The sequence below is a fragment of the Malaclemys terrapin genome, chromosome 1, assembly GCF_027887155.1.
Source record: "Malaclemys terrapin pileata isolate rMalTer1 chromosome 1, rMalTer1.hap1, whole genome shotgun sequence".
Classification (NCBI taxonomy): Eukaryota; Metazoa; Chordata; order Testudines; family Emydidae; genus Malaclemys; species Malaclemys terrapin.
This window is the reverse complement of record NC_071505.1, coordinates 330,799,048-330,814,335: the sequence shown is the minus strand read 5'-3', so window position 1 is coordinate 330,814,335 and position 15,288 is coordinate 330,799,048. Positions and strand designations below refer to the sequence as shown.

The window sequence follows — 15,288 nt, the reverse complement described above, 5'->3', positions numbered from 1 at the left end:
TAGAAGCAAAACCATATTAACGCAGTACAGGCCTTTGTCCCACTGTAGTAGCTGGACCATGTAAGAAATTTGAGTCCACCATGATCTCCAAGCTAATGGATGTAAGGACCAGATTTCTAAAGGTATTCAGGTGCCTAGAGATACAAATAGGCACCTAGTCATAGAGTTTAAGGCCAGAGGGGGGTCACTAAATCATCTAGTTGGACCTCCTGTTTATCACAGGCCACCAACACCAGAAGCTGGGTATGGGTGACAGGAGAGATAACTTGATAATTGCCTGTTCTGTTCATTCCCTCTGGGGCACCTGGCATTGGCCACTGTCAGAAGACAGGATACTGGGCTAGATTGACCTTTGGTCTGACCCAGTATGGCCGTTCTTATGTTCTTATGTAACACCACTCTGCACCTGCACACTACACCCAGCAACCAAAATCAGACCAAAGTATCACAGCCCACAGGAGACTAAACTGTTATGTGGCCATAGGCAGAGAACAGGAGGGGCCAAGGTGCACCAGGGCCCTAGGCCCCTGCAATGGCAGGGACTTGATTAAGTGAGATATACCCAGTTAATCCTGGCAAGTGACCTGTGCCCCACACTGCAGAGGAAGGCAAAACTCCCCACCCCCCCCACCCAAAGTCACTGCCAATAGGACTTGGGGCAAGAAAACGTTTGCAAGTATACTCAGTTTGAACAGAATCATGGGATTAGCATTCTTCACTTCCAGGATTTTTATTGGAGATTTGTACTGACATTTTATACTGTCTGTTTTCTGTTTGGGTGGATGGCAAGAAAGCAGGAGACGACAGTTAGTGGAAGGCTAGCCAAAAGAATCGAGTTTTAAAGTGCAATTCTTTCCTATACAAGTGGCTCCATATACACTGTTTCTCACTGATTTACGGATCACACTTGCTCAAGTAAAAAGATGTTATTTCAAACGGGCAGCCCTGGAAACTCACTGAGGGCTCTGACAATCAAGCTGGGACTTTTCCATCCTGTGCATCATCACCAAGGCTCTGCAGGTCAAATTATGGCCTAAAACAGTGGTTCTCAACCTTTCCAGACTACTGTACTCCTTTCAGGAGTCTGATTTGTCTTACCCCCAAGTTACACCTCACTTAAAAACTACTTGTTACAAAATCTGACATAAAAATACATACGGCATACTATTAATGAAAAATTACTTACTTTCTCATTATATAATTATAAAATAAATCAATTGGAATATAGATATTGTACTTACATTTCAGGGTATAGTATATAGAGCAGTATAGCAAGTAATTGTCTGTATGAAATTTTAGTTAGTACTGACTTTGCTAGTGCTTTTTATGTAGTCTATTGTAAAACTAGGCAAATATCTAGGTGAGTTGCTGTATCCCCTGGAAGACCTCTGTGTACCCCCAGGGGTACGCATACCACTGGTTGAGAACCACAGGCCTAAAATACATGTTGTCAGCTTATGCCCTCAATGTTACCTGTGTTAAACCTATTGTCTTCAGGTTACTCCTTCAGTAACATCTGTCCAAGCCTGCTTAAGGTTAAAATCCTAGTGGGACATCTAGGCACTTTGATATACATAGGTTCCCTTCCTATCTTCTCACCTGTCTACTCTGGTTTTCCAGAGGTGGGACTCTTTGCTGCATAAAATGCCAGACAAGGTGGATTTAAAAAGATTTCTGAAAAATGAATAATAGTGTAAAGAGCCTAATAACAGGCATATCTAAGCACTTCAAATTGTGTTTTAGTGCTCCATTACCACAGCTCAGGTGGAATGTCTTAATGCCAAGTTATAAAGCACTTAACATCACATAGCCAGTCAGATCTCTGACATGGCTGGACATGTCAGAAGGGGGGGAAGGATAGCTCAGTGGTTTGAGCATTGGCCTGCTAAATCTAGCGTTGTGAGTTCAGCCCTGGAGGGGGTCACTTAGGGATCTAGGGCAAAATCAGTACTTGGTCCTGCTAGTGAAGGCAGGGGGCTGGACTCAATGACCTTTCAGGGTCCCTTCCAGTTCTATGAGATAGGTATATCTCTACATATAATAACTGCTAGCCTTCTAATGCAGTACAGAGAGGGTGATACCTCCTGCTGTGTGGCTAGTGCATAGAGGGATCCCTTTGTTTACCAGGTCTGTTTTAAGGACTCACTGACAGGACCCAGCAATCTTCATTTGAAAAAGACCAACAAAAACTAAGTACATTAGGTGTTTTGTTGTTTGCCATAGATGATGTATAGATGGCCTTAGAGGTGCCTTTGAGTTAGTGGGTCTTCTGTGGCCACCTCTTGTGGGCCAGAACCACTCTGCTCTGCCTTGTGCGTTGGGAGCCTTGTATCAGAACAGCTGATCAGACACCGCTCACACACAGAGGGGCACTTCTAGAGCGCCCTATACATTAAGACAGAGGTGGATTGCGTCTAAAGGGCTGTCTAGATTTACCAACAGGTGGGCTCCAAAGTCCAGCTTAGTCTGGCCTTTCTCTCATGCCACCTCCCAAGCAACCAGACTGGCAGCAGTCAGCTGTGTACTGCATTGATGCCTTCTGCACTGGCTTACTTCCGTTGAAGGGCCCAGATCCTGCCTTTCTCAGCCCCTATATGGATACCTGCAAACTTTACCCTCCAGTTGTGTTGTACCGGAGGGCTCTGTGTGATCCGTGACCCAGACACAAAGCCAGTTCTAACTCTGGCATTAGCAGGTATAATTCCCATTGACTGCAGTGGGGATGAGGCTGAATGGGTGCAGCTTATTTCTCTGTTTTCCCTTCGTCAATAACATTTAACACATTTCTCTTTACCTTTAGTGCCAGGGACAAGCTCATGCTACTTGATCAGTGCGAGAGGTACCGACGCTGTTTGCAGTGTAACAGGCGCACGACCAACTGCGGGGAATCCAATGTGTGGTCAGAGTCTAGATACATTCCAGGATCCCGGTTAATGGTTTGAAGCAAGTTTTCACCCTATTTTTGTTTTCTTCGTGCGGATTTCCCCCCCCCCCCCCCGAATGTGGTGAGCTATGTCTCACAGCTCAATGAAAATTGTGCTAAAGATTGTTGCTTTTGGACTTAGGTTTTTATGAGAATTATGTTGAATTAAACAAAGTTCCAAAGGAGTAATTTCCTTGCTTTGGTACCAGATCAGTAGGTTAGCTGAACTGACGGTAAGATCTGGAGGGGCAGAAAGAAGACAGCGTGGGGAGCAGGAGATTGTTACCCTGTCAAGTTGGCATTGAGTGATCAGCAATTTCTACTCCTCTGATCACCATTTAGTGCCCTGTAGGAAAGGAGTTGGTGTCCTTGGTCCAGTATCTAGGGGACAGCTACCACTATTTAACACCCTTCTTAGCAATCTCAGCAGAGATGAAGAACTGAATCAGCATGGAGACTGACCTAATCTCACACCAAGTGGTTGTACCTCCTGATCCGAGGGCAGGCCTTGAAGGTAAGGCAGCTTGCACTGCCACTGTCCATGGTGTCGTCGATTTGGCTGTCCACAATTTCACTTGTCGTCCTTGTCCAGGGCTGTCATATAGACTGGTGCTCTTCAAGCCATTCAATTCACCTAATCATTGACCGTTGATGCCAGTAAACATTAATCTCTGCTGTGGAGTCTGATAGCAAGAGGCATTCTGAAAGGAAGTTCTGTTACAGATCCTGCCTGCTGTCCCACAAATATTGGGGGTACCAAGTGGAATAAGTATTTCCAGATTAACTCCTTCACCCCTTCTATGTGCTACAATGTGGTGCTTGGGTGTGAAGAGCCCTGTGGGTGCTCTGCTGAAATACTAGCTCACGCAAGCCTTTTAGAAAATCCTAAGCTCCTAAGCCTCATTTTGAATGCAAGCTCTGCAACGGAGTCCTCTGCTCTTCAGGCACTTGTCCAGCTGGAACTGCTGAATTGGAATCGGACGTGTTTAAAGGCTGAGATGCTGTGCGTTAGTGGAGACTGGCCAAGAGCTGGATCACAGCCATGGAAGCAAGGAGAGAAATGTGCTAATTAGGCGAGAGATCAACCAATACTGCCAATTTGCTACAGAACCCAAGAGAATACAAATTGTCCAAATGCGTGCCCTGACTCGCACTCCAGAGCGCAGCAGTGCTCTCTCTCACTATTGCTAAAGCCCTTGAGATTTTAAAGCCTGATCCTGCAGTATTCCTGCAAAGCTTGTTGAGCTCATCAGGCGTTTTGCAAGGGCTATAGAATTGGGGGCCTTACTTCTAGCTCTTCTTCTCCTTCCCTTGGTAGGGTGCAATAGCTGGTCTGTTACTGACAGCTGTAGGCCCGCTCCCTCCCCCCGAAGGACATCACCAGCTACACCATTCTACTGTCTGAACAGACAGATCCCAACATGAGCAGGGACAGAGATTGTTTCTGTACACTGGAACTGTATTATTATTGAATAGTTATACTGCAGTAGTTCCCAGCAGTCCTACACAAGCCCTCATTGTACTAGATGCCGCAGAAATGCTTAGGGAAGACATTGTCCCTACCTCAACTAACTCACTTTAGCAATCTGTGCAATCAGTTAACTAAGGCCTCCAACAGCCCGGTGAGGTAAATAAGAGAGACCCAATGCAGGCCTCCTTTGGGGCTGCAGGGGCTCTTGGACAGTGAATAGCAGTGCTGCATAGCAGGCTAGGACAAGCACTGAAGAGTATCCTATCCAGTTGAAGCTGTAGTGAGGCATGTATGTGAGCAGGGCTGCAGGACTAACATCCATAAGGTGCCATGGGATACATAATGGTCACAATTGTTCTGGTCTAGACAGGTTCTTAGCCCGTGCTCATCACCGAGCACTATGCAGGAGTGCATTAACCGCTGTGACTACCCATCTGTCACGTGTTTCTCTCATGCTCTCCACAGGTGGAGAAGTGGCTGGCGTGTTCTGTTTTGGAATTGATTTTTCTATACAGTGAGACGTTGTGAGGCTCATGGCTTGCTGTCTGAAAGATGGGCGCTCCAACAGCACTCTGCCCCTAATGCACAGGTTCAGTCCTGACTAAGCAAAGAACTTGAACACATGAGCAGTCCCATTGACATTAATGGGAACCCTCACCTGCTTTGCTGGATTGGTACCCAAGAGGACAGGCAACACTGCATTAGCTTCCATTTTCAGGTGTAGTCTGCATGCCTGGCTCTCACTGACACATGTCTAGTACGGCATATGCAATTAATTTAAAATACCCTTCAGAAACCATTTGGCATACATGGTTTTTAAAAGAAAGGATGGTGTTGCACTTTTTAAGTAAGCTTTAATTGATTATACAAATGAAACATACACAGTACAGCAATCTGTCATTGCATTACAAAAGCACTGCATGTACAATCACTTACAGGAGCTGTTTAATGCTCTCTAATAAAATGGCCAGCACATTTAGCTTGTCTGAGGTCTTCATAAAATAACACTAAGAATTACTGAGGCAGTTTAACACAGTTTTACGGACAAAGTAACAATGAAAGGGTTCCATTGGACCTGTACATGGGAAAGCTATTGAGACTAACCTGTCATTATAGCACCTGATGACTGGAGGGGAGAATAAAGACAATGACAAACTCCAGAAGGTGTTTTGGGCTGGAAGTGTGCATTGTTTTGGGAGTGCTTTCTTCTCCTGCTGCTTTAGTCACTGACTGAATTCAAAATGTGGTTTATGTTAGCTCATGAGCAGAGTGGGGTGGGAGCATGCCACCTGGGGTGTTCTGAATGCTCCTCACAGATTGTAGGCACTCATGCAAGGTATGCAAATAGCTTGAAGTAAGGGAGAAAAATCATTCGTGATTTCAGTTCAGATACCGACTCTTGTTTAGAGACAGCTACAACCTCCACCCTCCGTCCCGGTGGGATGCTGAATGTTTTCCTCCAAAATTTGGGGGTGATCAGCTCGGATTCTGGTGCATGCCCATCACTGGAGCTGAAAGTAAAGCTTTTATTGAGCCAAATACTGACTGAGGAGAACCTAAGGTTAAACCCTGAGAAGCACAGTAAAGTTCACTGCTTGCTGAAACATGAAGTCAATGGACTCAATGTAGAGTCAGACAGTCCGAACGGCTTAGGCCCTGATCCTGCAAAGACTTACACACACACTTAACTGAACCCACTGTGAGTAATTGGTCCCATTGATGCGAGTGGGACTACTCGGTGTGTAAAGTTAAGTCTGTATGTAAAGCCTTGCATGACTGGGACCTTAAAGCAACTAGAAAGCTCTCAATTTTGGCTTTACATATCAGATATGTTGCCAGTTTTCATTTTAACTGATATTTTAATTGGGAAAAGAAGTTAGAGGTCTTAACTAATCAGGAAACAAACATTTACATTGCTGAACTGGTTGCAGCAGTTCAGAGAAAACTATTTGACTGCTGTGATATTAATGGGGATGCATCAGATGTGATCTAACTGGTTCATCAGCGTTGCACATGGCAGCATTGCTGACTTTTGATACGGTCATGCTGAATTTCATTATGTGATGAGTCTGTTTTCAGCCAACCATGATCTAAGACTTTTTGTTTATGCATCAATTAATAACATTTTAAAATAGATCAGATTCTGTTTTCCTTTTTTGTGTGCTAGTCTGAAAATAAACAGATGTCCATCCCTTTGCATTGGCAGTCAGATTTGATGAGGCAAGACTTGTATGGTTAAAGCCTGTATTTAACCCAGCAGCAGAAACATAAACTTGATTTATTGGATATGATGCTTTGGGTGCTATTTTATGTTAATAAAAAAAGACCCTCTTACTATTCCCTGAGACCTTTCTTGGCCATATTGGAGCCAGGTAAGGAGAATGTGTTAGGAAAATCAAATACTCTTAAATCTGTGGAGTGTAGGATCTTGATTGTCATTATATAGGTTACAGACATTTGATGATATGAACCAATAGAATAAGGCTTTAAATAAACAGAACAAACTTACACAAGGTCGGTGAAGTAATATATTATTGGACCAATGTCTGTTGGTGAAAGAGACAAGCTTTTGAACTACATAGAGCCGTTCTTCAGGTATGGGAAAGCAGAGTGTCACAGCTAAATACAAGTTGGAACAGATTGTTTAACGTAAGTAGTTAACACATATTTTAAGAAACCATTCAAGGTGAAGTGGCCCCATTAACATCTCTCAGTCATAGGACAAAAAATGAGGAAGAATTTTTGGACAAATGCACCATGAAACCAGCATAGCCATATGCCCTATCTTGTATTTAGCTGTGACACTCTGAGTACCTTTTCCAGACCTGAAGAAGAGCTCTGTGTAGCTCAAAAGCTTGTCTCTTTCACCACAGAAGTTGGTCCAATACAAAATATTACCTTACACACCTTGGCTCTCCAATATCCTTGGACCAACATGGCTACAACAACACTTCAAAGGATAAACTTGGAACTTCAAGTTATCATCTCTTTAAACACATCTTCAGGTTGGGCTGATATTATTCCCTTTTAGAGGAATCAATAGGGAAAGGATACTCCTCACTAATACATTCAAACTGATTGTTAAGGGACATATGCAGTGTTGTTGTACCCATGTTGGTCCCAGGATATTAGACACTCAACGTGGAAGATTTTTGAAAGGTCTTCCTAAACTTACAGCAAACTCCATTGGCTCCAGTGCAGCGCCTTCTGATTTCTGCTAGTGTCACTAAAAGGAGACTAGAGCGCCAAAACAGTAGTGATGCCACAGTGCCTTTGATTGCAATTCTTTTTGATTACTAATAAAAATAAAAAAATCACTGCGGCACTCTGTGCATCAAAGAAATGAAACTTCAATGACAGTTTTGGCCTCTACCACCATCGCTTTGTAGAAGAGAGCACCCAAGTCAGTTCCTTGGGAGCTATGTTTCCTGTGTGATTTGCTACTTTACAATTCATTCTTTTGATACAGAAGTGAGACAATTTGTTTAGAAGAGAATACTGTTTATGCAAGGTCACAGGAGTGCTTTGAAGGAAGGTGGAAACTACGGTGCAGGACTTCTTGGGGTAAGCCTTTAGACATATATGTCTCTGTCACTGCACATGTTGGCTCTGGCCTGTTCCCTAGTCAGGTACTTACAAAGTAAAAAGGCAGCTGCAAGTAAGAAAGTGCTTGTTTCCAGATACAATACAGTTTTGCAAGCCTGAAGATCGGCAATGATGGTAACAACTAGGGAGTATTAAGGATCAGAGTTTTAAAAAAATTATACATCTTGAATGTGCATGGCTGCTTGTGGCCACCTGTAGTTATCGATAGCAAATGACTCATATTCAGTGCTATAGATGAGGGCTTTGACAAAGGCTTCCTTGTCTTCTGGTTCTGGGTACCAGGAAGCCAGATTATGTTTGTAGGCGTAGTCAACAATCTGCAAAGAAAAAAAACCAAAACAATAATGAATAGCTCAATCTCTACTGCTATTTCTCCCCAAGACCTGGTCTACACTATGAAGTTCGGCTGACGTAAGCCATCCTGCGTTGACATAGTTGTGCCTGTATCTACACTTTAATTTGTCTCACACCGATGGAGCCCCATTATGGAGACACGGTAACCCCACCTCCCTGAGCGGTGTTGAGCCAGAGTTGATATACTGAAGTCGACACAGTGCAAGTGTAGATACTGCATTATCTATATCGGCTCTAGCAGTCCTCCAGCAGCCGTCCCACAATGCCTGACACTGACTGCTGTGGTCACAGTTGTGAACTCCACTGCCCAGAGGTCACAGAGACTGAAAGGCCCCCCTCTCTCTCCCTCCCCCACCCCTATAAAACCCTGCAAATTTTTGAAATGCCATTTTCTGATTGTCCAGTTTAGCAAGCACACCTAGCAGCTCTCCACTGTTGTGTGCAACTGCCTGGGTGACCAGGCGGGCTACATGCTCCAGACTCGCTCTGGCCAGAAGTAGATGGGAGATCTTGGACCTGCAGGGAGAAGAGCCTGTGTAGACATAGCTACGGACAAGCCATAGAAATGTGGACAGCTACGAGCAGCTTACGCAGAGGACGCAAGAGAAGGGGTATGACAGGGATCAGCAGCAGAGCCGCGAGAAAGCGAAGGAAATGCGGCAGGCCTATCAGAAGGCCAGGGAGGCCAACAATTGATCCAACACTGAGCCGCAGACCTGCTGCTTTTCCAAAGAGCTACATGCCGTACTTGGTGAAAACCCCACCAGTATCCCATGGGTACCTCTGAAGAGCCTAAGACACAGACTCATGGCATGCACAGCGAGGAGGAGTGAAGGAGACTGGGGGACATGCAACCGGGGTTCCAGCTATGTCATGAGCCAGGACCTGTTTGAGACTCCACCACAGTCAAGTCAGTGCCAGCAGTTGAGCATCAGTGAGCCCAATGCAGGGGAAGGAACCTTGGGTAAATGTGTAAATGTATTTCCCAGTACCACGATGTCCCCCAATGTAACAGGCCACAGCTATTGACTTTTCATTAGTTTACTCATCCTAGAAGAGGTAGTGGCACAACAAGGAGAGGTAGAGTTGTTAGCTGCTCTTCATTCCCCTGTAGAGTTAGGCGGGAGAGTGGGGGTTTGTGGAGAGGTTTGTTTATGTACACAGGGATGTTCCTTGAATCTGCCTGAGAGATCTCAAAGAAATGTTCATGCTGGTACCCTGCAATCCTCTCCCGAAGGTTTCTAGGGATGGCAGCCTTAGGTCTTCCTCCGCAGCAGAACATTTTCCCACGCCAGTTGGTGATGACTTTGGCAAGCACCATTCCAGTCAAGAGGCTAGTGGCATACGGGCCCGGGCGACTTCAGGACACCAACTGCAGCTGGGCTGTCCAAGCATTTGTTACCCTCAGGAGTGAGATATCAGCTAAGATGACCACCGCCTGTGGAAATTGGTGCCAGTATTCAATGCCACTGCCCTATACTCAGTCCTTCAAGCAATTCCCTTCTTATTTCTCTCACCCCTGGGGGGCCATGCTCACATGGCTGGTGCCAGTAGCGTAGCTAGGGGGGTTCAGGGGAAGCAGCTGCTTCCCCTCAGTAAATTTTTCAAAAGCGGTGCCTGCCGGGCCGCCGCTGGGGTCCTGCAGGCAAGTGGGGGGGCAGCACAGCCGGACTCCGGAGGAGCCATTGTGGGGGGCGGCGGGCGCGGCCAGAGGAGCGAAGGGGCCGGCTCCTCGGCCATTGCGCCCACGCGGCCCCAACATCGCCGCTGCAGCCACCTCCTGTGGTGGCTCAGGGCTCGACAGCTGAGCGCTCCGCAGTTGGCGGGCAGCTTCCCTCTCCCCGGCAGCAGAAATGACAACAGCATGTCTTTTTAAAACTTTAGGGGAACAAGGGAAGGAAGTTCTGAATCTTAATTTTTGCTTTCTGTTGTGACTATTCTGACAACCTGTGTGTGTGTTAGGGGTAGCTTGAGGGGTTTCCCCTCCATACTCGCAGGGTGCCTGAGCCAGATATGGAGGAGAAAGAAGAGGACTTAGGGTGACATGTTCAGCAAGATCCGGCAAGCCAACACTGCATCAGACCATGAACAGAGGGCCTGGAGGGTGAATACTGCAGGATGTATAGACAAGGAAAGAATGGACAGGAGACAGGCCCAGGAATCCCAGCAGGAAAAGGAGAGGGAGATGCACCAGGACATAATGGGGCTTCTCTGGCAGCAAACACAGATGCTGCAGCCTCTTGTGGACCTACAGATTCAACAGCCACTCCCTTTGCCGTCTATGGAGAACTCCACTAGAGCACCTCCCTACACACAACCCCTTCAACATTCCACGCGGCATCAGGAGCTGTGTCCCTACCTCTGCTACTCCACACCGGGGGAAAGTAAGGCCAACCACAGCTTCACATACACTGACCTATGAGAGCGAAGCTTGCTGTATGTATGTAGCCAAAATGGACATAAATGCATGACAATGGCACCCACCATGGATTTTCCAACTCCAAAATGATTTCCTGTTAATCGGTGGCAATTGGACATTGCAAGTTTCCACAGGGCGGTTGCCATTGGTTTTTCCACTTCAGTGCAGCTCTCATTCTGGTGTCCCTGTGATGGAAGGCTGCGGCAAGCTCAGCACATAGAGCCAGGAATGTGGCCTCCCTTGCACATCGAAAAGTTCTGCCGCGGCTGCCTGTCATCCCAAACCTGCCGTATGATGCGATCCCACCTGTGTGCTTGTTTCTTGGGCCCAGAAGTGGCGCTTCACTGTCTGCAGCTGCTCTGTGAATGCCACCAACAACCTTGCATTGGTTTTCACTATATCCCATGAAATCATTGTGTTCCCTGCTGATGTGGTTCTTTCTGAGGTTCTGCAAATACCGGAGGATTGTGTGTCCGGTGCATGGAACACTCATGACAATAGTGCAGAATTGTGCGGGTTCCATGCTTCTGTCAGAGATGGCGGAGAGCAAGGAGGGCCACGTAGGTTCGTAGGTTGTTTTTTTTTTTAAAAAAGGCATGGAAATTATGGGATAAGTATGACATTACAGGAGGGAGAAAGATGCATGCTAGGATGTTGTCCCCTTGCTCCCAGTCACCCCTGCAGGACTCATTTCTGCCCCATCATGCATTGCCAAAACTTTCCAAAAGACAGTGCACTGGATGGTGATGAGTTGCACCCTGGAATATCTACCCAGGAGGAGGGAGATTTCATTATCTGAGTTGCACTAAAATGCGGAAGAGAAGACTAACTGTTCAAGATCAGCCAAGACTTCTGTGCTAGAGGCTGCACCATTAGTCTGTGAAGCAAGATGTGCTGTTGTATGTTTTGCACGGAAAGTGAGTGGTTTTTCTGCTTCATTTTCAAAAATCTATTACTGATCAGTTGCATATAGCACTTTACAGACTGCCGGATTCTCAAGACACCTCTGGGGGCAGCTAAGTATTAACATCCCCATAATCAGAAAAGGTGAAACTGAGGCATGAGGTAAATTTTCAGAAGTGGTCTCTAAATTGGGGGTACTATAGACACTAAGGCCAAGTTATTCAACCATGGGTGCCTACATGTACTCATAAATCCATATTTAATCACTGGCCTTGACTCTTCGCGGAACACTTGCAGCTCCTATTAAGGATGATGGAACACGCCCTGGGTCCTCAGCACCTCTGAAAATCAGACCACTTATTTAGGTGCCCAAGTTTAGACACCCAAAGTCTGACCATAAGCTCACTGAAATCAGTGAGCTTATTACTTCAGGCATCACTGGATCAGGCCCCCAAAGTCTGCAAATGTTGGCCTTGATTTGCCAAGGTGTTGATCACTCTAAGCTCCCATTGACTAAGTGCAGTTAGGGATGATCTACAACTCTGAAAATCCAGCTCCTTGCACCTGAAGATGGGCCACTTTTAACATTTGGGTCTCAACCATTTGCCCAAATACAGAAAGAACCACTGGAAAATCTGGGATGAAATTCAGGAGTTTGTGAGTACTATTGCTTTGCTCACATCACACAAGAAAGCCACACAACTTATGACAAGAAACAGAGCATGGAGCTTTAAACCACACGGGATTCATTTTCTTAGCATTATTAAGACTCTCTTCACCTCAACATCCTGATTCAGTATTTACAATGTCAGTAATTTGGAATGGACAAGGAGGCTTCACCGATGTGTGACGGAGGCTAATTTGGAATTAATGTCAGGCACATTGGGAGCCACCTGGGAGTTACACAGCGTGGGGCTACCTGGAATTGTGATTGGCCCATGGCACTGAATCAGCGCTGATAAACCTGAAAGATCTACTCTATCCCATGGAAAGTCACGGGGGGAGGGGCTGAGAGCAGCGAGCGAAGGTGTGGCCTCGGCAGGAAGAGGCGGGGCTTTGGCCAGAAGAGGCGGGGCAGGGGGCTAACCTCCCCAGGGGGAAGCGTCACCCACTGCCCATGTTTCTGGGTCTAACATAGCCAGTGCATTTATATTGGTAGTCATAACCACATCAAAGATGAGGGCAAGAGAAAAATCCTTGCCAACGTTACGAGAGGTTATATATAAACAAAAACTTCACAAGAATACTCGAATTCTTACTTCAACAGCAATTTTGAAGGACACCTCTCTGATGGTACTCAGGGGAGGATAGAGTCTCCCTTCAGCAAGATGCTCCTCCGTGACCTCTTCAGCAATAGACTAGAATGAAGAGAAGGTAGGTTATAGATGATGTTCTCAATCAAGTACAGCATGCACCCTCTTAAGGCTTTAACAAGGCAGTGCGGAGCTGAGACTTCAGTTGCTACGAGAGCCGGGAGAAGTCCTTGTAATCAAAAGCAAAACCACTCAAAATTCAAATTTGCATACATTTCATTCTGAGCTTGAAAACGCAGCCCTTTCAGCAAAAAACGTGTGCGCAACTAGCTACCATTTTTGAAAGAAGTGAGTCCATTTCTGAGAAAAAGTTGGCTCTGCCTTCCAAACATGCCGCTTGGCTATATGTTATGATCTGAAAACAGACATTTTCCTAAAAATACAGCCTACAACAAAGGCTGAGGAAAATGCAAAGTAATGTCTTTGTGAGAGCTGCTGGTGTGGCGGGTAATCCTGGCTGCTTGCTTTTCCCTCCGCTGACGGGAGCCAGGCATCTCCTGCAGCAGGGGAAAGGCTATGGAATAAATTCAGCTGTTTCAAATATGATCAAAGGCTTTGGGGGATTTTTGTTTTCTTTTGGATTTGTTATTTTTGCCTGTAAGTAAAAATACCCAGGACTCCAGAGGACATGTCCCCTCGCCCCCCCCCCTCAGCTCCCTCCACAGAGGGGAACCAAATACTGGCTCATGCAGAGGACTTCTGTTGGCACAATGGAAGCTCTAGCATCCTGCTGTGTTGGGAAAGTCTGCAGCCTTTTGCTGAGGGGTTGAAGTTCACATGATACACATTGCCCTGGGCCCGTTCCTAGCCAAGGACTTAACTAGACTCCTGGGGCTCAACAAGCCTCATTCAAGCTGCTTTTTTATTTTTTAAAAGCACCAGTTAAATATAGATCTGAAACCTCTGCCGTGGTGAGGAAGATATCGTCGGAGATATGCCGGACCCCGCAGGCAATGACTCCCAGTGCCACGCCGGGGAACACGTAGGCATTATTTCCTTGGCCGGGGAAGAAGGTCTGTCCACTGGCCAGGGTAACTTTAGGGAACGGACTCCCACTTGCAAATATGCCTCGGCCCTGTTGAAAGAGACAGACACACACAGATATTGGAGAGGCAATGTCTACAATTGAGGGGATCCCAGAACCCAGCTCTGGGAGTACAGTGACTGTGATAGCAAATTCATTGATCATTCAGCAACAGCTCCACCACCATTAGGATCTGACTGCTGTTTAAACTGACATACAGTTTGTTTGCAAAGGGGAAAGAGCCATGTGGCATTTAGTTTCCATTTGGCCTGGTACCAGACAATGTCTCATTCTAACCTATTTATCTAGATACATACATGGCTCCTGTCAACACAGTGTCCTGTGATGCAGGAAAATATTCCCATTTTACTGAGGGGAAGGAGATGTGCAGAGATATTTAGGCCCAGATCCTCAAAGGTATTTAGGCTTAACTTCCACTAAAATCAATGGAAGTTAGGAGTCTAAATACCTTTGAGGAGCTGGGCCTAAATGACTTATCCAAGGTCCCCCAGAAAGGCTGAGGTAGACCCTAGACTTGAATCCAGATCTCCTGAGTTCCAGTCCAGTGCCTTACCCACTCTCTTTCCCCTTGCCCGATCCAAATCCCAAAGTTGCCTCCCATGAATACCTGAGCTAGGGCCCTCATGCATTTGAAGAGCTCACTGAGGAACACAGCTCTGATGGGCCAGCCTGAGAAGGGAGTTTGGGGTGGGATCAGGGCCTCCCTCCTCTCCACCTAATAAAAAGATTCAATCCCAACAAGGTTGTGTAGCTGGGCCCTGGAGGGGAGGAGGGTCTCTGCATCAGGAACGCCCCCCTCAACAAATCATCACCATTAACGCTAAGGGTATGTCTCCACTGTGCCAGTGTAGATGCTTCCTACATCGAAGGGGGTTTTCCATTGATATAGTTAAGAATTCTTCTGTCAACCTAGCCGCAGTGTGTGTGTGGGTGGGTGGGTGGGTGTGTGCGTGCGTGCGCACGCGCATGTACCAGGGGTTAGTTCAACCTAACTATGTTGCACAGCGTGCAACATGTTTCACAACTCTCTGAGCGGGGTAGCTAGGGTCGACCTAATTCTGGGGTGCAGACTAGGCCTGAGAGTTTATAAATGGAAGTTGCCCCCGCGGGACTGATCAACTGCAAGAGCCCCGCAGGCTGCCATTTCACTCGACATGAGCTGTACATCACTGGGGCTCTGCCAGGAGGTTACGTTCATCTATGACCCACCAAAGAGCCCTCTGATCACTGTAGCACACAGAGAGATTGCGCTGT

General features: G+C 46.4%; 2 protein-coding genes across 3 annotated transcripts in view; one reads left to right on the top strand and one right to left on the bottom strand.

Moving 5' to 3' along the window:
- Positions 1–6,680, top strand: part of CCDC81 (coiled-coil domain containing 81) — a 35,026-nt gene extending 28,346 nt beyond the window's left edge. For both annotated transcript variants that reach the window (XM_054015694.1, XM_054015693.1), the window contains one exon: positions 2,801–6,680. In XM_054015694.1, coding sequence (XP_053871669.1) covers positions 2,801–2,942 — 142 coding nt within the window. In that variant the 3' untranslated portion in view covers positions 2,943–6,680. The remainder of the gene's footprint in view (positions 1–2,800) is intronic.
- The window catches only part of ME3 (malic enzyme 3), a 196,593-nt gene continuing 186,533 nt past the window's right edge, over positions 5,229–15,288 (bottom strand). The window contains exons 12-14 of the mRNA XM_054015695.1: positions 13,891–14,064; positions 12,936–13,034; positions 5,229–8,317 (exon numbers count right to left, since the gene is read on the bottom strand). Coding sequence (XP_053871670.1) covers positions 8,156–8,317; positions 12,936–13,034; positions 13,891–14,064 — 435 coding nt within the window. The 3' untranslated portion in view covers positions 5,229–8,155. The remainder of the gene's footprint in view (positions 8,318–12,935; positions 13,035–13,890; positions 14,065–15,288) is intronic.